General features: G+C 38.7%; 1 protein-coding gene across 5 annotated transcripts in view; it reads right to left on the reverse strand.

Moving 5' to 3' along the window:
- Positions 1-2,927: 2,927 nt before the first annotated feature.
- The window catches only part of LOC126236925 (E3 ubiquitin-protein ligase CBL), a 205,564-nt gene continuing 189,200 nt past the window's right edge, over positions 2,928-19,291 (reverse strand). For all 5 annotated transcript variants that reach the window (XM_049946590.1, XM_049946594.1, XM_049946591.1 and 2 more), the window contains 2 exons: positions 16,028-16,112; positions 2,928-6,040 (listed from right to left, as the gene is read on the reverse strand). In XM_049946590.1, coding sequence (XP_049802547.1) covers positions 5,701-6,040; positions 16,028-16,112 — 425 coding nt within the window. In that variant the 3' untranslated portion in view covers positions 2,928-5,700. The remainder of the gene's footprint in view (positions 6,041-16,027; positions 16,113-19,291) is intronic.

The raw sequence follows: 19,291 nt of genomic DNA on the forward strand, positions 1-19,291 counted from the left end.
TGCTGGTGGCCAAACAATAATCTGTTAATACACTTACTTCTGGAATTGTGACAAATGGTTTTTAAAAAAAATATGGTATCGATGGTGTTTGTTACTAGGAAATGGGTCAGCATAAGTAAGAGTAAGAATAACAACAATATTAGGCAAAGGACAAAAAAATGGTTCAAATGGCTCTGAGCTCTATGGGACTCAACTTCTGAGGTCATTAGTCCCCTAGAACTTAGAACTACTTAAACCTAACTAACCTAAGGACATCACACACATCCATGCCCGAGGCAGGATTCGAACCTGCGACCGTAGCGGTCTCTCGATTCCAGACTGCAGCGCCTAGAACCGCATGGCCACTTTGGCCGGCAGGCAAAGGACAGATTGCTTCCCACTGTACAGATGACCCACTGAGTTGAAGACAAGCACAATGAAAAGACTGTTACACATTATAGCACTCTTTCCAAAGCATGTGCTTTCATGCAACTTTTTGTTCAGCAGTTGTGGCAAGAATTTGGCAGCAACCATTTTCATTTCCAAATCTTCTGTCACAATTTGCTGCACTGAACTCCAATGCCTGGCATTCCAGTCAGAGCTGCGACTGGTAGTGGTTATGTGTGCATGATGTGTGGTTGCTTGTGCAAATATGTGTGTGTTTTCTTGGCTGAGGAAGGCTTTGGCTGGACGCTATATTGTGTAACAGTTTCTTTGGTGTGCTTATCTGCAACTCACTGTATCACCTTTACAGTTAGCAGCAATCTATTTCTTTCTTAATAGAGGAGGCAAAGAAAGAATAACTATAATTTCAAGAAAAAATTTCAGGAAAGAAACATAATTTTCTGACAAACGTGTATATTATGAAACAGTTTATAAAATATGTCTGCAATCATCTGCACAGACACTTTGCAAACTCAATTTTCTCCCGTAGCATTCCTGAAAATGCAACTAGCAACTTAATTTTTGGGGAACTACACATGATTTTTATAGTGTGACACACAGTGAAATATTTCCTGATACTGAATAAACAACAAATAATGTGCAGAGGAAAACAGAATGTAGGAATAGGTGTTTTTGATACTTTACCAGTATTTCAAAATATTACATAGGTATTACTGAATTCTACTTACAGAAACTAACGATGATGAAAAGAGGCCCAGTTATTCAGAAAAACTCTAACAATTATTTATTTTTAATAATGTCTGAAGTAACAGACATTGGTGACAATTTTGCAGCTGTACTAAAATTTTGAAATTTATTCACAATTGCAGAATCTTCTTGATATTAGCTGCATTAGGTATGAACATATTACCTATTGATGACGCATGTAAATTTGTGCCTGACCGGGACTCGAACCCAGATTTCTCCCTTGTCACAAGCAGTCACCTTAACCATGCACACTTCCAGGACTGACCCAAACTTCCAATTATCATACTGCTTATCATCCCACTGCCTGCAACTTTACTTGGATTCCTGCCACATGGTTTCAAGGAGACAAACATATTCATTGTTAGTATTATGATCATCATTTTGCCCCTAAATGACTGTAATACTTATTTTTAACAATGTCTGAAGAAACATACATTGGTAACAATCTTGCAGCTGTACTAAATTTATGAAATTTATTTGCAGTTGCTGAACCCTTTCTGACATTAGCTGCATTAGGCATGAAGATATTAGCTATTGGTGACATGAAAATAGCTTGAACCACAGATTTCAAAGAGCAGCTGCAAGATCATCACCAATGTATGTTTCTTCATACATTGTTAAAAATAAGTATTACAAGCCTTCATGGGCAAAATGAAAATCGTAAAACTAACATTGAATTCGCCTGCCTCCCTGAACTCCTGTGGTGGGGACCCAAATAAAGCAGTGGGGTGATTGACAGTATCACATATGGAAGTTTTGGTTAGTCCTGTAAATGTGCCCAGATAACAGAAGTGGTTAAGGTGACTGCTCAAGACAAGCACAAAATCTGAGTTGTAGTGCTGGTCTAGCACAAATTTTTGTGATATCTTCAGTATCTTCATATATAAAGCAGTTAACATCAGAAAGATTATACAAATGCGAGTAAATTTCTATCAGTTACGATAACTGGACCCATTCAGAAGTATGCACGCTGCACAGAGAGATGAAAAAAAGGAGTGAGATGAGAAGTAAAGTACACTTTGCATGCGCTTAATTAACATAGACAAAGATAAATTAACAAAGACAAAGATAAATTGTCTACCTTTAGAGATATTGCTTGATACATCCTATAGTAATGATTTAATATCAAAGTTATTGATTTTTCTCTCTTAAGCATGCTGCAGTTTTAGAGTATTTTTAACCAGAGGCAGTTCGCCTTTGTTTATAAAATAGCTTCATTGGGCATTGTGGTTTATGCATTCTGAAGTGCACACATCATTTTCCTTTGTTGTAAGCAGAGACTGAACTGGGAAAAAAATCCTGGTTGCAAAAAGTAAATGTGCAGCCAGGTTTTATTCAGCTTTGGCCTCTGCTAACAACAAAGAAAATGCAGTGAACTTCAGAAGGTGGAAACAAGAAGAAAAAACACCAATGCCCACAGAAGCTATTTTATAAATGAAAGTGTACTAGATCTGATGAAAAATACTCTCAAAACTGCACTAAGCGTAAGACAGAAAGCTCAATAATTATTGATATATAACCGCTGTTGTGGAAATGGGTGAGGCAAACAAACATATATGATTAAATTCTTTTTCACACACAAAGGAAATGTGAATATTTCATGTGATCCTCTGAAGCTCACATGACACTGGACATTTACCTGCAGACATTCTTCCAATTATGCAAATATATTGTTCTGTAAAGTGATGAAGAATCATATGTAAACTACAGAAGCCTGGAAAACATGACAACAATGTAGAAAGGTAAATACCAGTCATGCACCATTTCCTTTACACATACACAAATTGGAGTCAAGATGTGATATTATCTTTTTATTTATTTTCAGTAAATGTTGATACACAGTTTCTATGAGGATAGTTTTCTTATTAAAATGAAATCGCTTAGATATGAGTCACCACATGATTCCAATGGACACTGGAGAAATAATGCAGTAACCACAAACCGCCTTCAAACTCTGCAGCAGCTACTTTCTCAATGGAACACACTGATAGGCATGAATATTTTGTTACTTATGAAGTGAATATGATTGCTTCAGTAGTTCTTTTAAAATATTGCAACAGTGACAAATTGAACTGACTGTGAAGTACAAAAAGAACATTTAGCTGTTGTAGGGCACAGAAGTTTTATTGCATTGGCTTAAAAAAAAGAAGGCTGCAGTAAGAGGTGAAGAAATTGGTGAGTCTAATGAAATGTTGCCACGTATATTTTCTATCGACAATCATTTCAATAATTCTGAAACAAAGTTTGCACCTTTACCAAAAATGGTCGAGTATGTAAGAAAAATAAAATATCTGGTCACTACTGAATATTATGTTTGTAGTTAACCAGAATTCAAAGAAGAGTACATACATGGGAGAGGCATTTTCCAGTTAAATTTGTTTCTGACTGCTGAAATATTTCTCAGCTGACAAAGTTTTATTTTTTATGGAATTATGGCTTCCTTAATTTATTTTAACAAAACTAAAGTGATGGTTTCACTTACATGAACTGAACTCTGAAACTCACTCCATCATCCTCATCATAAATCACTTCAACAGTTTCTCATACATATGAAAGTCTAAATACATTATTTCCTTCTTCATATTTGATATATCAGGAAACTTTGCAACTCCTTACAGAGCCTCCAAATGGACACAGACATATCACCAGCCACATAGATTAATTTAAATAACATATTTTTCTTATTAAGCAATGAAACAATTATATTACATAATTATTATAAATAACTTTCATTTGAGACTCTAAGAACAAGTACATAGGCATAACAACCAGATAAATTAGTGAAAAAGGGACATTTTGGTACATATCAGTGATCATCTGTATCTAAATACAATAATTAATATCTGACAAAATGAAAGGGCAACTGTACTAGCTGTATGCATTTGTCAATTGCTGTTCAAGAAAGTTCCAGTGTCCTGGGATGAAGGAACAATCAGTCAGTACTGTTTAGTTTGTACATTGAAAACATCACATTATGCACACCACCAGTGTGGTGAATTCTAAACAACTACAAAAAACTTCATTCAAAAGAATTCAATAGATGTATCACATCAATGAAAAATGAATATGAAAAAAGTCATTCATTCCATAATGATCCTGTAAACCAATAATGCTTAAAAGGCACTCCAAAACACACTTATCTGAACTGTAGGAAGTAATTCCTGATCCTGATCAAAAACACGATTCAGAACAATATTAACCTTACACACACTGATTTGGATCATAAAGGACAAGCCATATATACAATAACCTCTTGCATTGTAATAAAAAAGAAAAAATCTTTTTATAGTTTATAATATGATGATAATGGTACTGTGCAATTTAATATGTTAGATGATATTAAAATGTCTTGAAAACAGCACTTCAACATTATTGCTACAGCATATTTCATTTAACAGTGCCAACAAAGAATTCATGTAAAAGTACATGCCACATTCTGTAGTATGAAACTGGAAATAAATACAGGTAAAAGTGTAAGGAATATGTGGAATTATGAGGCACTTGGAGATTGGATGTCGGCTTCACTATACACAACACGAAGGTTAATTCTTTTAGTTCACTTTTTCACAGATAAAATAACACAATATAAAATGCAATACAACAATATTTCACATTCATTGATTAAAATCTTAATTAAACTTTGTTGGTTCAAAGAAAAATGTTCTTTAGATGGGAATGCTGCACAAGGCAACAAAGAGGTATTTTTCTAGTAATAGTCTCACATGGCCTTTACTCAGTCAGTATAATCTCTCAGAATGATCAATTTCTTCCACTGCTAATTAATGGCAAAACAATTTTATTTCTTGTACTGCACATACTCATTTGTATATACACATTTATATCTTTTAGTCTCAGTCTTTTCATACATTTGTTGCTATATAAAAATATTTAAGTTTCATCTGCAACAATTCTTTGATTGATATGCAGAATCTCTCTTAAAACTAATTTCATGTACAGTAAAAGTAAACGACAACTGGAGAAATTAAGGCCATCAACAGATGTATCGAGACACTTGGGTACGATACACAAAATAACACTCTGTGTACAAGGAATGTTATATAACAGTGATGTCAATGTGAATAGTAACAAGATTAATATTGATGAGTAATGATTCTCATTAACAAATATAATACACAATACACAAAAATGTGAAAGTATAAAATGGTCTGTTATCAACAACAAGATTTAGAAATTTGTATGCTTTGATTTTAGAAGAAATTCTCCACAATGTCAATAAAATCTGTTCCACATACGTGCATGTAATGTCGACCTCTTCATACAGAAGTCAAAATGTTTCAAAATGTAAACATTCTGGATGGAAGAGGTTTGCTTCTAAACCACTATCTCATGACTCCAAGTCTTTTTACTTTTGAATTTCTGCTCAGAAGGAAATTAAATGATCAGTATAAAACTGCACTGACATTACACTTAGATACAAAAGAAAAATGCAATACAGCTAATGACTGTAGACTAGCTTCAGAAGCATATGATACTTAGGAGGAGAGAAAGTGGCGGCAGCACGTTACAAAATCAGCAGTAACGGGTGTGCAAGCTGCCGCCAGGACCTGATCACGCACTTGTTTGTTTTGTAGCAAATTCATGCAATATGTCCCATGCCATTTCTATATCATTGCGAGTGATTCCAAGAGCACGTATGACAGCATCCTGTGCATAGCCTTCTGATGTAAGCTGTGCAATATAGTCCATATTCAAATTCTCATATGCGACTGCTGCTTCACCCGCTGATGCTGATGCTATTGACTGGTGATAGCGAGCTTTTTGTGCTTCACTGGCCTGTCTCGGCCTCTGGGTTGGACCATGCTGCAGTTGCATGTGAGACTGCATTTGAATGTGTGTTGCAGCCTTTGCTGGAGTCACTGTATCCACATGCATGTCGTAGCTCACTTTACTATTGGGGAAGAAAGAGAAAAAAGGAAGTATTAAAAGTTGTTTACAATTTAGAAAACTAAATTTAATAACTGTAAATCTATTAGAAATCAAAACCATATGCATTTTGTATTGTCTTATAAACATATTTATAACCAGTGCTTTTTTTTTTTTTTTTTAGTGGTACACAATATTGGCACCTTTTCTCTTCCATTTTAAAAATTGTTCAATTTATTTCGAGCAAAATGTATTATAAATATTCCAGTTGATGGCGTTGCCTTTGGGAATAAAATTTCCAGTTTTGTTTCTTAAAAGTTGGCACTACACTTCTTTCCTGGTGCATATGATAGTATCTCTCTTCAAATAAAGGAGACCATGAAGTTCAAAAGAAGTGAATTCCACAAAAATGAAAGACATAGTGGTGCAATTAGATCAGGTTTTATAAAAGGCAAAAAGAAGCTGTTGGAAAGTGTCTGCTTTCAGGAGATGATGATTATCTACGTGCATGTGCTAAGATTTCAAGTGTTGGCCAAAAAATCCTGGGAAGCATCTGACATGTTGCAATGCTGGAATTAGAAATTTAGCTCATAAATTTCACTTAAATGAAAGAATATCTGCAAGAAAATAAATTCCCAGATATATTACTTCTTCTGAAGCACAGTTTGGGCACAATTGCAATATCGTCCAGTGAATGTGAAAGGGGTTTCTCTTAAATGAATCTTATTGTTATGTCACACAAACAAATACAAACATACACACAAAATTCAAGCTTTCGCAACAAACTGTTGCCTCATCAGGAAAGAGGGAAGGAGAGGGAAAGACGAAAGGATGTGGGTTTTAAGGGAGAGGGTAAGGAGTCATTCCAATCCCAGGAGCGGAAAGACTTACCTTAGGGGGAAAAAAGGACGGGTATACACTCGCACACACACACATATCCATCCACACATATACAGACACAAGCAGTCATATTTAAAGACAAAGAGTTTGGGCAGAGATGTCAGTCGAGGCAGAAGTGCAGAGGCAAAGATGTTGTTGAATGACAGGTGAGGAATGAGTGGCGGCAACTTGAAATTAGCGGAGATTGAGGCCTGGTGGATAACGGGAAGAGAGGATTTATTGAAGAGCAAGTTCCCATCTCCGGAGTTCGGATAGGTTGGTGTTAGTGGGAAGTATCCAGATAACCCGGACGGTGTAACACTGCGCCAAGATGTGCTGGCCGTGCACCAAGGCATGTTTAGCCACAGGGTGATCCTCATTACCAACAAACACTGTCTGCCTGTGTCCATTCATGCGAATGGACAGTTTGTTGCTGGTCATTCCCACATAGAATGCATCACAGTGTAGGCAGGTCAGTTGGTAGATCACGTGGGTGCTTTCACACGTGGCTCTGCCTTTGATCGTGTACACCTTCCGCGTTACAGGACTGGAGTAGGTGGTGGTGGGAGGGTGCATGGGACAGGTTTTACACCGGGGGCAGTTACAAGGGTAGGAGCCAGAGGGTAGGGAAGGTGGTTTGGGGATTTCATAGGGATGAACTAAGAGGTTACAAAGGTTAGGTGGACGGCGGAAAGACACTCTTGGTGGAGTGGGGAGGATTTCATGAAGGATGGATCTCATTTCAGGGCAGGATTTGAGGAAGTCATATCCCTGCTGGAGAGCCACATTCAGAATCTGATCCAGTCCCGGAAAGTATCCTGTCACAAGTGGGGCACTTTTGTGGTTCTTCTGTGGGAGGTTCTGGGTTTGAGAGGATGAGGAAGTGGCTCTGGTTATTTGCTTCTGTACCAGGTCGGGAGGGTAGTTGCGGGATGCGAAAGCTGTTGTCAGGTTGTTGGTGTAATGCTTCAGGGATTCCGGACTGGAGCAGATTCGTTTGCCACGAAGACCTAGGCTGTAGGGAAGGGACCGTTTGATGTGGAATGGGTGGCAGCTGTCGTGATGGAGGTACTGTTGCTTGTTGGTGGGTCTGATGTGGACGGACGTGTGGAGCTGGCCATTGGACAGGTGGAGGTCAACATCAAGGAAAGTGGCATGGGATTTGGAGGAGGACCAGGTGAATGTGATGGAACCAAAGGAGTTGAGGTTGGAGAGGAAATTCTGGAGTTCTTCTTCACTGTGAGTCCAGATCATGAAGATGTCATCAATAAATCTGTACCAAACTTTGGGTTGGCAGGCCTGGGTAACCAAGAAGGCTTCCTCTAAGTGACCCATGAATAGGTTGGCGTACGAAGGGGCCATCCTGGTACCCATGGCTGTTCCCTTTAATTGTTGGTATGTCTGGCCTTCAAAAGTGAAGAAGTTGTGGGTCAGGATGAAGCTGGCTAAGGTAATGAGGAAAGAGGTTTTAGGTAGGGTGGCAGGTGATCGGCGTGAAAGGAAGTGCTCCATCGCAGCGAGGCCCTGGACGTGTGGGATATTTGTGTATAAGGAAGTGGCATCAATGGTTACAAGGATGGTTTCCAGGGGTAACGGATTGGGTAAGGATTCCAGGCGTTCGAGGAAGTGGTTGGTGTCTTTGATGAAGGATGGGAGACTGCATGTAATGGGTTGAAGGTGTTGATCTACGTAGGCAGAGATACGTTCTGTGGGGGCTTGGTAACCAGCTACAATGGGGCGGCCGGGATGATTGGGTTTGTGAATCACCCTCTCCAAACCTTCCAGGAATTTCTGACTTCCAGCCTTGCCTCTCAATCCTTCTTAAAAAATCTTAATCCTACTCCCAACATCACCACTGCTGAAGCCCAGGCTATCCGTGATCTGAAGGCTGACCGGTCCATCATCATCCTTCCGGCGGACAAGAGTTCCACGACCGTGGTACTTGATCGTCGGGAGTATGTGGCTGAGGGACTGCGTCAGCTTTCAGACAACACCACATACAAAGTTTGCCAAGGTAATCCCATTCCTGATGTCCAGGCAGAGCTTCAAGGAATCCTCAGAACCTTAGGCCCCCTACAAAACCTTTCACCTGACTCCATCAACCTCCTGACCCACAACTTCTTCACCTTTGAAGGCCAGACATATCAACAATTAAAGGGAACAGCCATGGGTACCAGGATGGCCCCCTCATACGCCAACCTATTCATGGGTCACTTAGAGGAAGCCTTCTTGGTTACCCAAGCCTGCCAACCCAAAGTTTGGTACAGATTTATTGATGACATCTTCATGATCTGGACTCACAGTGAAGAAGAACTCCAGAATTTCCTCTCCAACCTCAACTCCTTTGGTTCCATCACATTCACCTGGTCCTCCTCCAAATCCCATGCCACTTTCCTTGATGTTGACCTCCACCTGTCCAATGGCCAGCTTCACACGTCCGTCCACATCAAACCCACCAACAAGCAACAGTACCTCCATTACGACAGCTGCCACCCATTCCACATCAAACGGTCCCTTCCCTACAGCCTAGGTCTTCGTGGCAAACGAATCTGCTCCAGTCTGGAATCCCTGAAGCATTACACCAACAACCTGACAACAGCTTTCGCATCCCGCAACTACCCTCCCGACCTGGTACAGAAGCAAATAACCAGAGCCACTTCCTCATCCTCTCAAACCCAGAACCTCCCACAGAAGAACCACAAAAGTGCCCCACTTGTGACAGGATACTTTCTGGGACTGGATCAGATTCTGAATGTGGCTCTCCAGCAGGGATACGACTTCCTCAAATCCTGCCCTGAAATGAGATCCATCCTTCATGAAATCCTCCCCACTCCACCAAGAGTGTCTTTCCGCCGTCCACCTAACCTTTGTAACCTCTTAGTTCATCCCTATGAAATCCCCAAACCACCTTCCCTACCCTCTGGCTCCTACCCTTGTAACCGCCCCTGGTGTAAAACCTGTCCCATGCACCCTCCCACCACCACCTACTCCAGTCCTGTAACCCGGAAGGTGTACACGATCAAAGGCAGAGCCACGTGTGAAAGCACCCACGTGATCTACCAACTGACCTGCCTACACTGTGATGCATTCTATGTGGGAATGACCAGCAACAAACTGTCCATTCGCATGAATGGACACAGGCAGACAGTGTTTGTTGGTAATGAGGATCACCCTGTGGCTAAACATGCCTTGGTGCACGGCCAGCACATCTTGGCGCAGTGTTACACCGTCCGGGTTATCTGGATACTTCCCACTAACACCAACCTATCCGAACTCCGGAGATGGGAACTTGCTCTTCAATATATCCTCTCTTCCCGTTACCCACCAGGCCTCAATCTCCACTAATTTCAAGTTGCCGCCACTCATACCTCACCTGTCATTCAATATCATCTTTGCCTCTTCACTTCCGCCTCGACTGACATTTCTGCCCAAACTCTTTGTCTTTAAATATGTCTGCTTGTGTCTGTATACGTGTGGATAGATATGTGTGTGTGTGCGAGTGTAACCTGTCCTTTTTTCCCCCTAAGGTAAGTCTTTCCGCTCCCGGGATTGGAATGACTCCTTACCCTCTCCCTTAAAACCCACATCCTTTCGTCTTTCCCTCTCCTTCCCTCTTTCCTGATGAGGCAACAGTTTGTTGCGAAAGCTTGAATTTTGTGTGTATGTTTGTATTTGTTTGTGTGTCTATCGACGTGCCAGCGCTTTCATTTGGTAAGTCACATCATCTTTGTTTTTAGATATATTTTTCCCACGTGGAATGTTTCCCTCTATTAATTTATTGTTATGTCAGATAGATGATTTATGCTTGTACAGCCAACTTTTGCAATGTGATCATCAGGATAGTAGGGCCTAATCTCACTCAGTACAGACCTAAGAAATATGTAAGTTGACGGCTGCTCCAAGGTTACTGTTGTGCAGTGGCAGCAAAAGCAAGAAGCTATCTAGAAACGATAAGTGTACATCAGAGGAATGTTAAAATTGTGGAATTTGCTGTAGTAATATCTTCTTTGTGAGTACTGGCACATTTTTTCCCTCAGAAAGAAAGCACTGATCATAATACAATTTATTTTCCTCCTGTATTTTGTTTCAAAAAACACAACAAAGGATACATGGAAAATGATACCAATTATACACAGTTTTAATATGTATATATCACAACTCTCTTCTAAATTCTGTGTCATACTCATTGGGAATAATCTCTGCAATTATTCAGTTGTGTTTTAAAGATGTGGACACAATGACAAATAGCATACATGAATATAGGAAGAAGACGGTAAAGTAAGCAACAATAGTAAATAAAAGCATTAATCAACAGCACAAAATTATTAACAGAGAGAAGGAAAGACAGGTAGAAATGATATAAACAGCCAGTTTGTCTTCTGAAACAGTGCCTTTATTGTGTAATATACACCTATTGAAAAATGCCATTACACAAAACTTTCTTAAGAGCTCAGGCACATTATTCCACAAACTTTTTGTCAGGGTCAAGATTACCTGCCAGTCCAGTCCACTACTGTACCCATCATTGCTTTCCTTCCCTGCTAACTGCCCCTACTTTAGTTACATGCCAGCTGGGTTCCAAACTACACTCAGCTGTGATAAGCTTGCTTGCATTGATGATGATAGAGGTACCACTGAATAAAATTTAATGGCAAATTTACAAGGTTTGTTTGCCATGAGGACTTCAACAGAGCACATTCAAACACCCATCATGCTCCTTCAAAAACTGTTGTATAAGGCATGCTGTTGGCTTAATACAATGATAACTGTACTTACATACACTGAGTATTCAGCAAAGCTCACTTTTGTCTTTAAAAGAGCATAGGAGTTGCTGAACATCTGATTGAATGAAGTGTGAAAACTAATTTCATATTGTCTCTGTTTAAGATCTGAGTTCCTTTACCCTTTGTTAACATAAATGCACTTCTTAATGTTTTATAATGTATAGAGATTACTGAAGCCACTTCTTTTGTGAGAGCTAATTATGAATAAGGGAAGATTATATACAATAATAATAATACTGAATTTTATAAGAACTTCATTTAGATACATATTATTGTACTTTATTCAAAATTAGAAACACATCAAATTTTAGGACATTACATTACCAATGTGGATGCGCACTTGGTATGATAACTCTTGACTACTGGTTCCATGATAAATTTGATGCTGTAGACACCCATCACTGTGTCACATAAGTGCCCCCCCCCCCCCCCCGCCCCCCCCCTTATCCCCTGAAGAAATTCTGCACAATACAGTTTCAAATATGAACAAAAATGCTAGTGTAAAACCTTGATTATAACCTAGCTCTCATGAATTAACAATTTGATCGCTCAGCATATAGTTGCTCCTCAAGTAAGCTATTTTGAAACTCTTTCTTAAAAATGAGTAATGCTGTGAACTCTGAAAAAAGGAAATTCCTATGTGAATTATATTGTCTTTCATGATGAGAAGAAATGCATTTTACACAATAATATATTGTTTATGATTTTTTTCTGTGACCAGTTCTGTCAAGAAGATTATCCTGCTACATCCCTATGAGTGTTATAACTCGTAAATTCAACAAAACGACAGTGCCTATTAGTTCAATGGTGATGGTCAACTTTTGTCTTCTTTCTCTGTATCAATATGGTAACAACATATTTAATGACCTAAAAAACAGTGAAATATGCAAGCATTTATGACCTAAAACTTACATAAATATGATCTTAAAAATGAAATATGACTTTACATAAGTTTATTTAAAAACATTCCCATTTATTTTTTTATACAAGATTTAATCCAAGGGCTATCCATAAATTAACAAACATTTTGATCTATTGCAGTGGTGGGCAGGGCTACAGCTGCCACTTGGTGCCATAACGTTCCTACACTCAGTATGCATCCAATGGTGGTAGTGTGTGGCCTGTGTCTCTACTACTTTGCTTTCTGTGACATATTAAAATGTGTGCTGCAATAGAAAATCTCATTACTTGCGAAGCGTGTTCTGTAATTAGGTTTCTATTGGCAAAAAACTGCAAACCAACTGGAATTTATTATGACTTTTGTGTGATGTGTATGGAAAAGGAATAATGAGTGGAAGCTGAATGAGACAATGGTGCACTGATTTTAGAAATGGCCATACCAATGTTCACAATGAGGACTGCAATGGTAGGCTTTGCCTTGTGACTGATTAACTGGTGATGAAAATCAACGAAAAAATTCATGAAAATCATCATTTCATGATTATGGAATTTTTGCAACATTTTCTCCAAATTTCACAGAGTTTGGTGCAATAAAATTGTGCTGGAGAAGCTTGGTTGTCGTAAATTTTGTACTCGGTGGGTTCTCAAAAATCCTGATTGAAAAAGGCTGGCTGCAGCAATGATTGTCCTCTACAATTACGAGAAAAATGGTAACAAAAATATCAATCATGTTGTGACTGGGGACAAGACTTGAGTGAAGAATGTCAATTGTGAAAGAAACAAAATGGCAGTCAATGGAATGGGAACTCCAAGAAAACAAGGAAGTGTTTGCAAATGCTGTCAGCAAGGAAGATCATGGCTAATGTGTTTTGGCCAACAGAGTGATTCTTATTGATTTCCTTGAATATGGCACAACAATTAACTCAGAGGGGTATTGTCAATCACTGACAAAATTAAGGTGGTGATATAAGACAAGTGTTGGGAAAAACATAGCAAGCACGTTTTCTTTTTTCATGACAATGTATGTCCAAACTTGGCCAGTCACAATTGAGAGTTACTATGGAGTTTTGGATGGGTGGTTTCTATAATCTACCATACAGCCCAGATTCAATGTCGAACGACTACCACCTCTTCCCAGCAATAAAACCATGGCTTGTTACATAATGCTTTGATACTAAAACCAAATTTCATGGTAGTATAAACCAGTGATTGCAACTGCAGGTAGAAAATTTCTACTGAAATGATATTGTGTGATAAGTGTATCAATTTGAATGATAATTATGTAGGACAGTACTGAATGGATACTTTATTTACTTTAGCTGAATTTTCCCAGAAAATAAGACAATAGGAAGTGAAACTATGCCGAATATGTTTCTCAAGTCAACACAATGGCAAACATTGTTAAGTGAAAAATTTGCTGTACTTAGCTTCTTGATTGGTTTATCTATTTTTTTCCACTCAGTGATGGCTTGTTAACCAGATGAATATCATGGAATTTTATGCATGTTGTTTCACACACTTTCTGTAAGTACTCATAAATTACAGGTAATGAGTGTTCCACACTGCTGTTCATCTCATCAGCATGTACCTCCCATCAAGACACAGGGGTTATTTGCTTATTTGTGTCCTATCCACAACTCTGGCAACAATTTAAGCTATCAGTATCAGTTCTGTCATTCTGTCACAGCACCAAATGATAGTGTACAGTGTGGATGATCCAGTCACAATGACAAATCTGCATCCACTATTAACAATCTATCTAGTTGTGTGGATTCTTTTCTACCTCTGTTGTAATTAGTACAATATTCTATTCACATTACCTGTGGGAATGGTAATATAGGCACAGCAGTATATTCCTAAATTTTTCAATGCTTGAAACTTTGTAGTTGGTGTCTATCTTCTGGCATCTGCCAAATCACGTTATGTAAATAATGTGTGATATGCATAGATTTTGCACTTCTCTGGTTTTATGACTACTTCTACACTATCATACCAAGAATGAACAGTGTAGCATCAGTTTATCCCACTACAATTGGTGAAAAGAGTGGAGCACAACAAATCACATCTTACACACTGCAGGTTTTGATATGTGGTACGATAGAAATTTTGGGGAAAATGATGTTAAGGCATTTGCAGTTCACTTTCAGTTGAACAAATGAAATAAAATTAAAGCTTTTCATATGTTTTTGACAACTTTGAGAACTTTGGTAGAAATTGTGAAAACAAAGCAAAGTATCTCGCAAATTAGCTTCCACTTGTGATTACATCAAGACAGTTCCAGTGCCATCAAGTGAATGTCAATCTGATCATTAATGATGGCATAGCCTCTCTGTTAACAAAAAATGTTTCTTCACAACTTTTTCTGAAGTGGAATGGCCCGTCACTAACTTGCTTTGACCCTTCAAAGTACATGGAATCTTGGCTGCTTCATGAACGGCACACCATTATGGACACCAACAGCAAGGAAAGATTGAGAGGAGGGATGTATAATGAAAGCCTTTCAAAACTTTGAATAGTTATATAAACTCTAAGTTAATTTTCTGTAATAAATCATAAATAGAGAAATAATGTTTAACTTAACTAATAAAAAATGTCATGAAAGTTTTAGTTTTCACCAGTACAAATATTGTATTCTCACTTTTAAAATGCTCAGAAAAGTGTTAAAATAATTTTTGAAGAAGTCTAAATTCCAGAAACACCCCCAGAAGGTCACAGTACCAGAACCTCTTCTTTTTTTCTACAAAGCACTGCTGTAAAATCTCTGACCAATTTCACTGTTTATCTGAAAAATACCCCATCACATCCCCATCAAGCTTCTTTAACAGTAGACAATTATTTCCTGAAAACAATACTGTATATATATCTGCTTCTGGTATCTGTTACCAATGAAACTCAGAAAGCTCCTGATACACAGAGATTAATCCTGCCAGTGTTATGTTTGTAACTCTTGTAGCTTTTTTGGGATTATCAACAGCTGGATTATTTTATTTCTTCAACACTCAGTCCTTCCACTAAAACCAACAGAGCATAGATTAAGCCACTTTCTACTAGCTGAATGTAAATTAAAACTAAAAGTTGAGAAAATAAAACAGTGAACTAAAAACATTAACCTCTTTAGTTCTTAATACAGAACTTTCCTCACTCTTCTTTGCCTACAATCTATTTAGCTTTATGTGTTCTCTAGTTTTATTTTAAATTTGATAGCAGTACCCCTGTTCATCACCAAGGAATGTGAGGCAGAAGCCAACAAGCAATACATCAATGAGTGGCAATGAAAGCCTCTACAATTATGAATTGTTTCAAACTTTGGCAACATGACTGATAATTATAAATTATTGCTTTGATAATTTCCATAAGCTAACAAAATAACTGATTTCTTCAATGCATTGAGTATTCTAAATATATTGCAGACATACTAGCCCCTTAAAGAAGTCCCTAAGTTTAAATACCTTGATTTCCTCGACAATGATGTTGCAGATGGAGAGTCCATTTCAGAAATGGCATTGGCAACAGGTTTCACATGAGTCACACCACCTGTAAATGAAAGCTGTTACCAATATGCTCTTCACATTTATTGATTAATTATTAATCTATAAATCAACAAAACATAAACACATCTGATATACATTCTTATACATACAATGGATTAATTAATCTGTTGCAATAACTAGTAATAGAAGGAAAAACTGTTTTAAACTGTAAAAATCAGCATCAATAATTATGAAAACTGAAGGGCCTGAAAATGAATAAATCTTTTATGAGAATAATGTACGAGTATGTTAAACAATGGAAGCCCCTTGATGGAATAATGCCAATATTAAGACAAGGATAGATTACTACTCACCATACAGCAGAGGTACTGAGTCACAGATAGGCACAACAAAAAGACTATCAAACAAGTAAGCTTTCAGGCAAAAAGGCCTTCATCAGAATCAGACACCACACACACAAACACATGTAAATGCAACTCATACACACATGACCACAGTCTCCAGCTGCCGAAGCCAGACAGTCGGGCCTCGGCAGCCACAGACTGTGGTCGTGTGTGCATGTGAGTTTCATTTGCCATGAGTGTGTATGTTGTTTGATTCCAATTGAAGGCCTTTTTGGCCTAAAACTTAAATGTTTGACAGACTTTTTGTTGCAACTATCTGCAACTCAACATCTTCACTATATGATGAGTAGTAATTTATCCTTTTAATAATAATGTCATATAAGTATATTACCTCCCCCCCCCCTCCATGAACCATGGACCATGCCGTTGGTGGGGAGGCTTGCGTGTCTCAGCGATACAGATAGCCGTACCGTAGGTGCAATCACAATGGAGGGGTATCTGTTGAGAGGCCAGACAAACGTGTGGTTCCTGAAGAGGGGCAGCAGCCTTTTCAGTAGTTGCAGGGGCAACAGTCTGGATGATTGACTGACCTGGCCTTGTAACACTTACCAAAACGGCCTTGCTGTGCTGGTACTGCGAACGGCTGAAAGCAAGGGGAAACTACAGCCGTAATTTTTCCCGAGGTCATGCAGCTTTACTGTATGGTTAAATGATGATGGTGTCCTCTTGGGTAAAATATTCTGGAGGTAAAATAGTCCCCCATTCGGATCTCCGGGCGGGGACTACTCAGGAGGATGTCATTATCAGGAGAAAGAAAACTGGCGTTCTACAGATCGGAGTGTGGAATGTCAGATCCCTTAATCGGGCAGGTAGGTTAGAAAATTTAAAAAGGGAAATGGATAGGTTAAAGTTAGATATAGTGGGAATTAGTGAAGTTCGATGGCAGGAGAAACAAGACTTCTCGTCAGGTGACTACAGGGTTATAAACACAAAATCAAATAGGGGTAATGCAGGAGTAGGTTTAATAATGAATAGGAAAATAGGAATGCAGGTAAGCTACTACAAACAGCATAGTGAACACATTATTGTGGCCAAGATAGATACAAAGCCCATGCCTACAACAGTAGTACAAGTTTATATGCCGACTAGCTCTGCAGATGATGAAGAAATTGAAGAAATGTATGATGAAATAAAAGAAATTATTCAGATAGTGAAGGGAGACGAAAATTTAATAGTCATGGGTGACTGGAATTCGTCAGTAGGAAAAGGGAGAGAAGGAAACGTAGTAGGTGAATATGGATTGGGGCTAAGAAATGAAAGGGGAAGCCGCCTGGTACAATTTTGCACAGAGCATAACTTAATCATAGCTAACACTTGGTTCAAGAATCATGAAAGAAGGTTGTATACATGGAAGAAGCCTGGAGATACTGACAGGTTTCAGATAGATTATATAATGGTAAGACAGAGATTTAGGAACTAGGTTTTAAATTGTAAGACATTTCCAGGGGCAGATGTGGACTCTGAACACAACCTGTTGGTTATGAACTGTAGATTAAAACTGAAGAAACTACAAAAAGGTGGTAATTTAAGGAGATGGGACCTGGATAAACTGACTAAACCAGAGGTTGTACAGAGTTTCAGTGAGAGCATAAGGGAACAATTGACAAGAATGGGGGAAAGAAATACAGTAGGAGAAGAATGGGTAGCTTTGAGGGATGAAGTAGTGAAGGCAGCATAGGATCAAGTAGGTAAAAAGACGAGGGCTAATAGAAATCCTTGGGTAACAGAAGAAATATTGAATTTAATTGATGAAAGGAGAAAATATAAAAATGCAGTAAATGGAGCAGGCAAAAAGGAATACAAACGTCGCAAAAATGAGATCGACAGGAAGTGAAAAATGGCTAAGCAGGGATGGCTAGAGGACAAATGTAAGGATGTAGAGGCTTATCTCACTAGGGGTAAGATAGATACTGCCTACAGGAAAATTAAAGAGACCTTTGGAGAAAAGAGAACCACTTGTATGAATATCAAGAGCTCAGATGGAAACCCAGTTCTAAGCAAAGAAGGGAAAGCAGAAAGGTGGAAGGAGTGTATAGAGGGTCTATACAAGGGCGATGTACTTGAGGACAATATTATGGAAATGGAAGAGGATGTAGATGAGGATGAAATGGGAGATATGATACTGCGTGAAGAGTTTGACAGAGCACTGAAAGACCTGAGTCGAAACAAGGCCCCGGGAGTAGACAACATTCCATTAGAACTACTGACAGCCTTGGGAGAGCCAGCCCTGACAAAACTCTACCATCTGGTGAGCAAGATGTATGAGACAGGCGAAATACCCTCAGACTTCAAGAAGAATATAGTAATTCCATTCCCAAAGAAAGCAGGTGTTGACAGATGTGAAAATTACCGAACTATCAGTTTAATAAGTCACAGCTGCAAAATACTAACGCGAATTCTTTACAGACGAATGGAAAAACTGGTAGAAGCCAACCTTGGGGAAGATCAGTTTGGATTCCGTAGAAATATGGGAACACGTGAGGCAATACTGACCCTACGACTTATCTTAGAAAGTAGATTAAGAAAAGGCAAACCTACATTTCTAGCATTTGTAGACTTAGAGAAAGCTTTTGACAATGTTGACTGGAATACTCTCTTCCAAATTCTGAAGGTGGCAGGGGTAAAATACAGGGAGCGAAAAGCTATTTACAATTTGTACAGAAACCAGATGGCAGTTATAAGAGTCGAGGGACATCAAAGTGAAGCAGTGGTTGGGAAGGGAGTGAGACAGGGTTGTAGCCTCTCCCCGATGTTATTCAATCTGTATATTGAGCAAGCAGTAAAGGAAACAAAAGAAAAATTTGGAGTAAGTATTAAA

This window comes from Schistocerca nitens, chromosome 2 (genome assembly GCF_023898315.1).
Source record: "Schistocerca nitens isolate TAMUIC-IGC-003100 chromosome 2, iqSchNite1.1, whole genome shotgun sequence".
In the NCBI taxonomy this organism is placed as follows: domain Eukaryota; kingdom Metazoa; phylum Arthropoda; class Insecta; order Orthoptera; family Acrididae; genus Schistocerca; species Schistocerca nitens.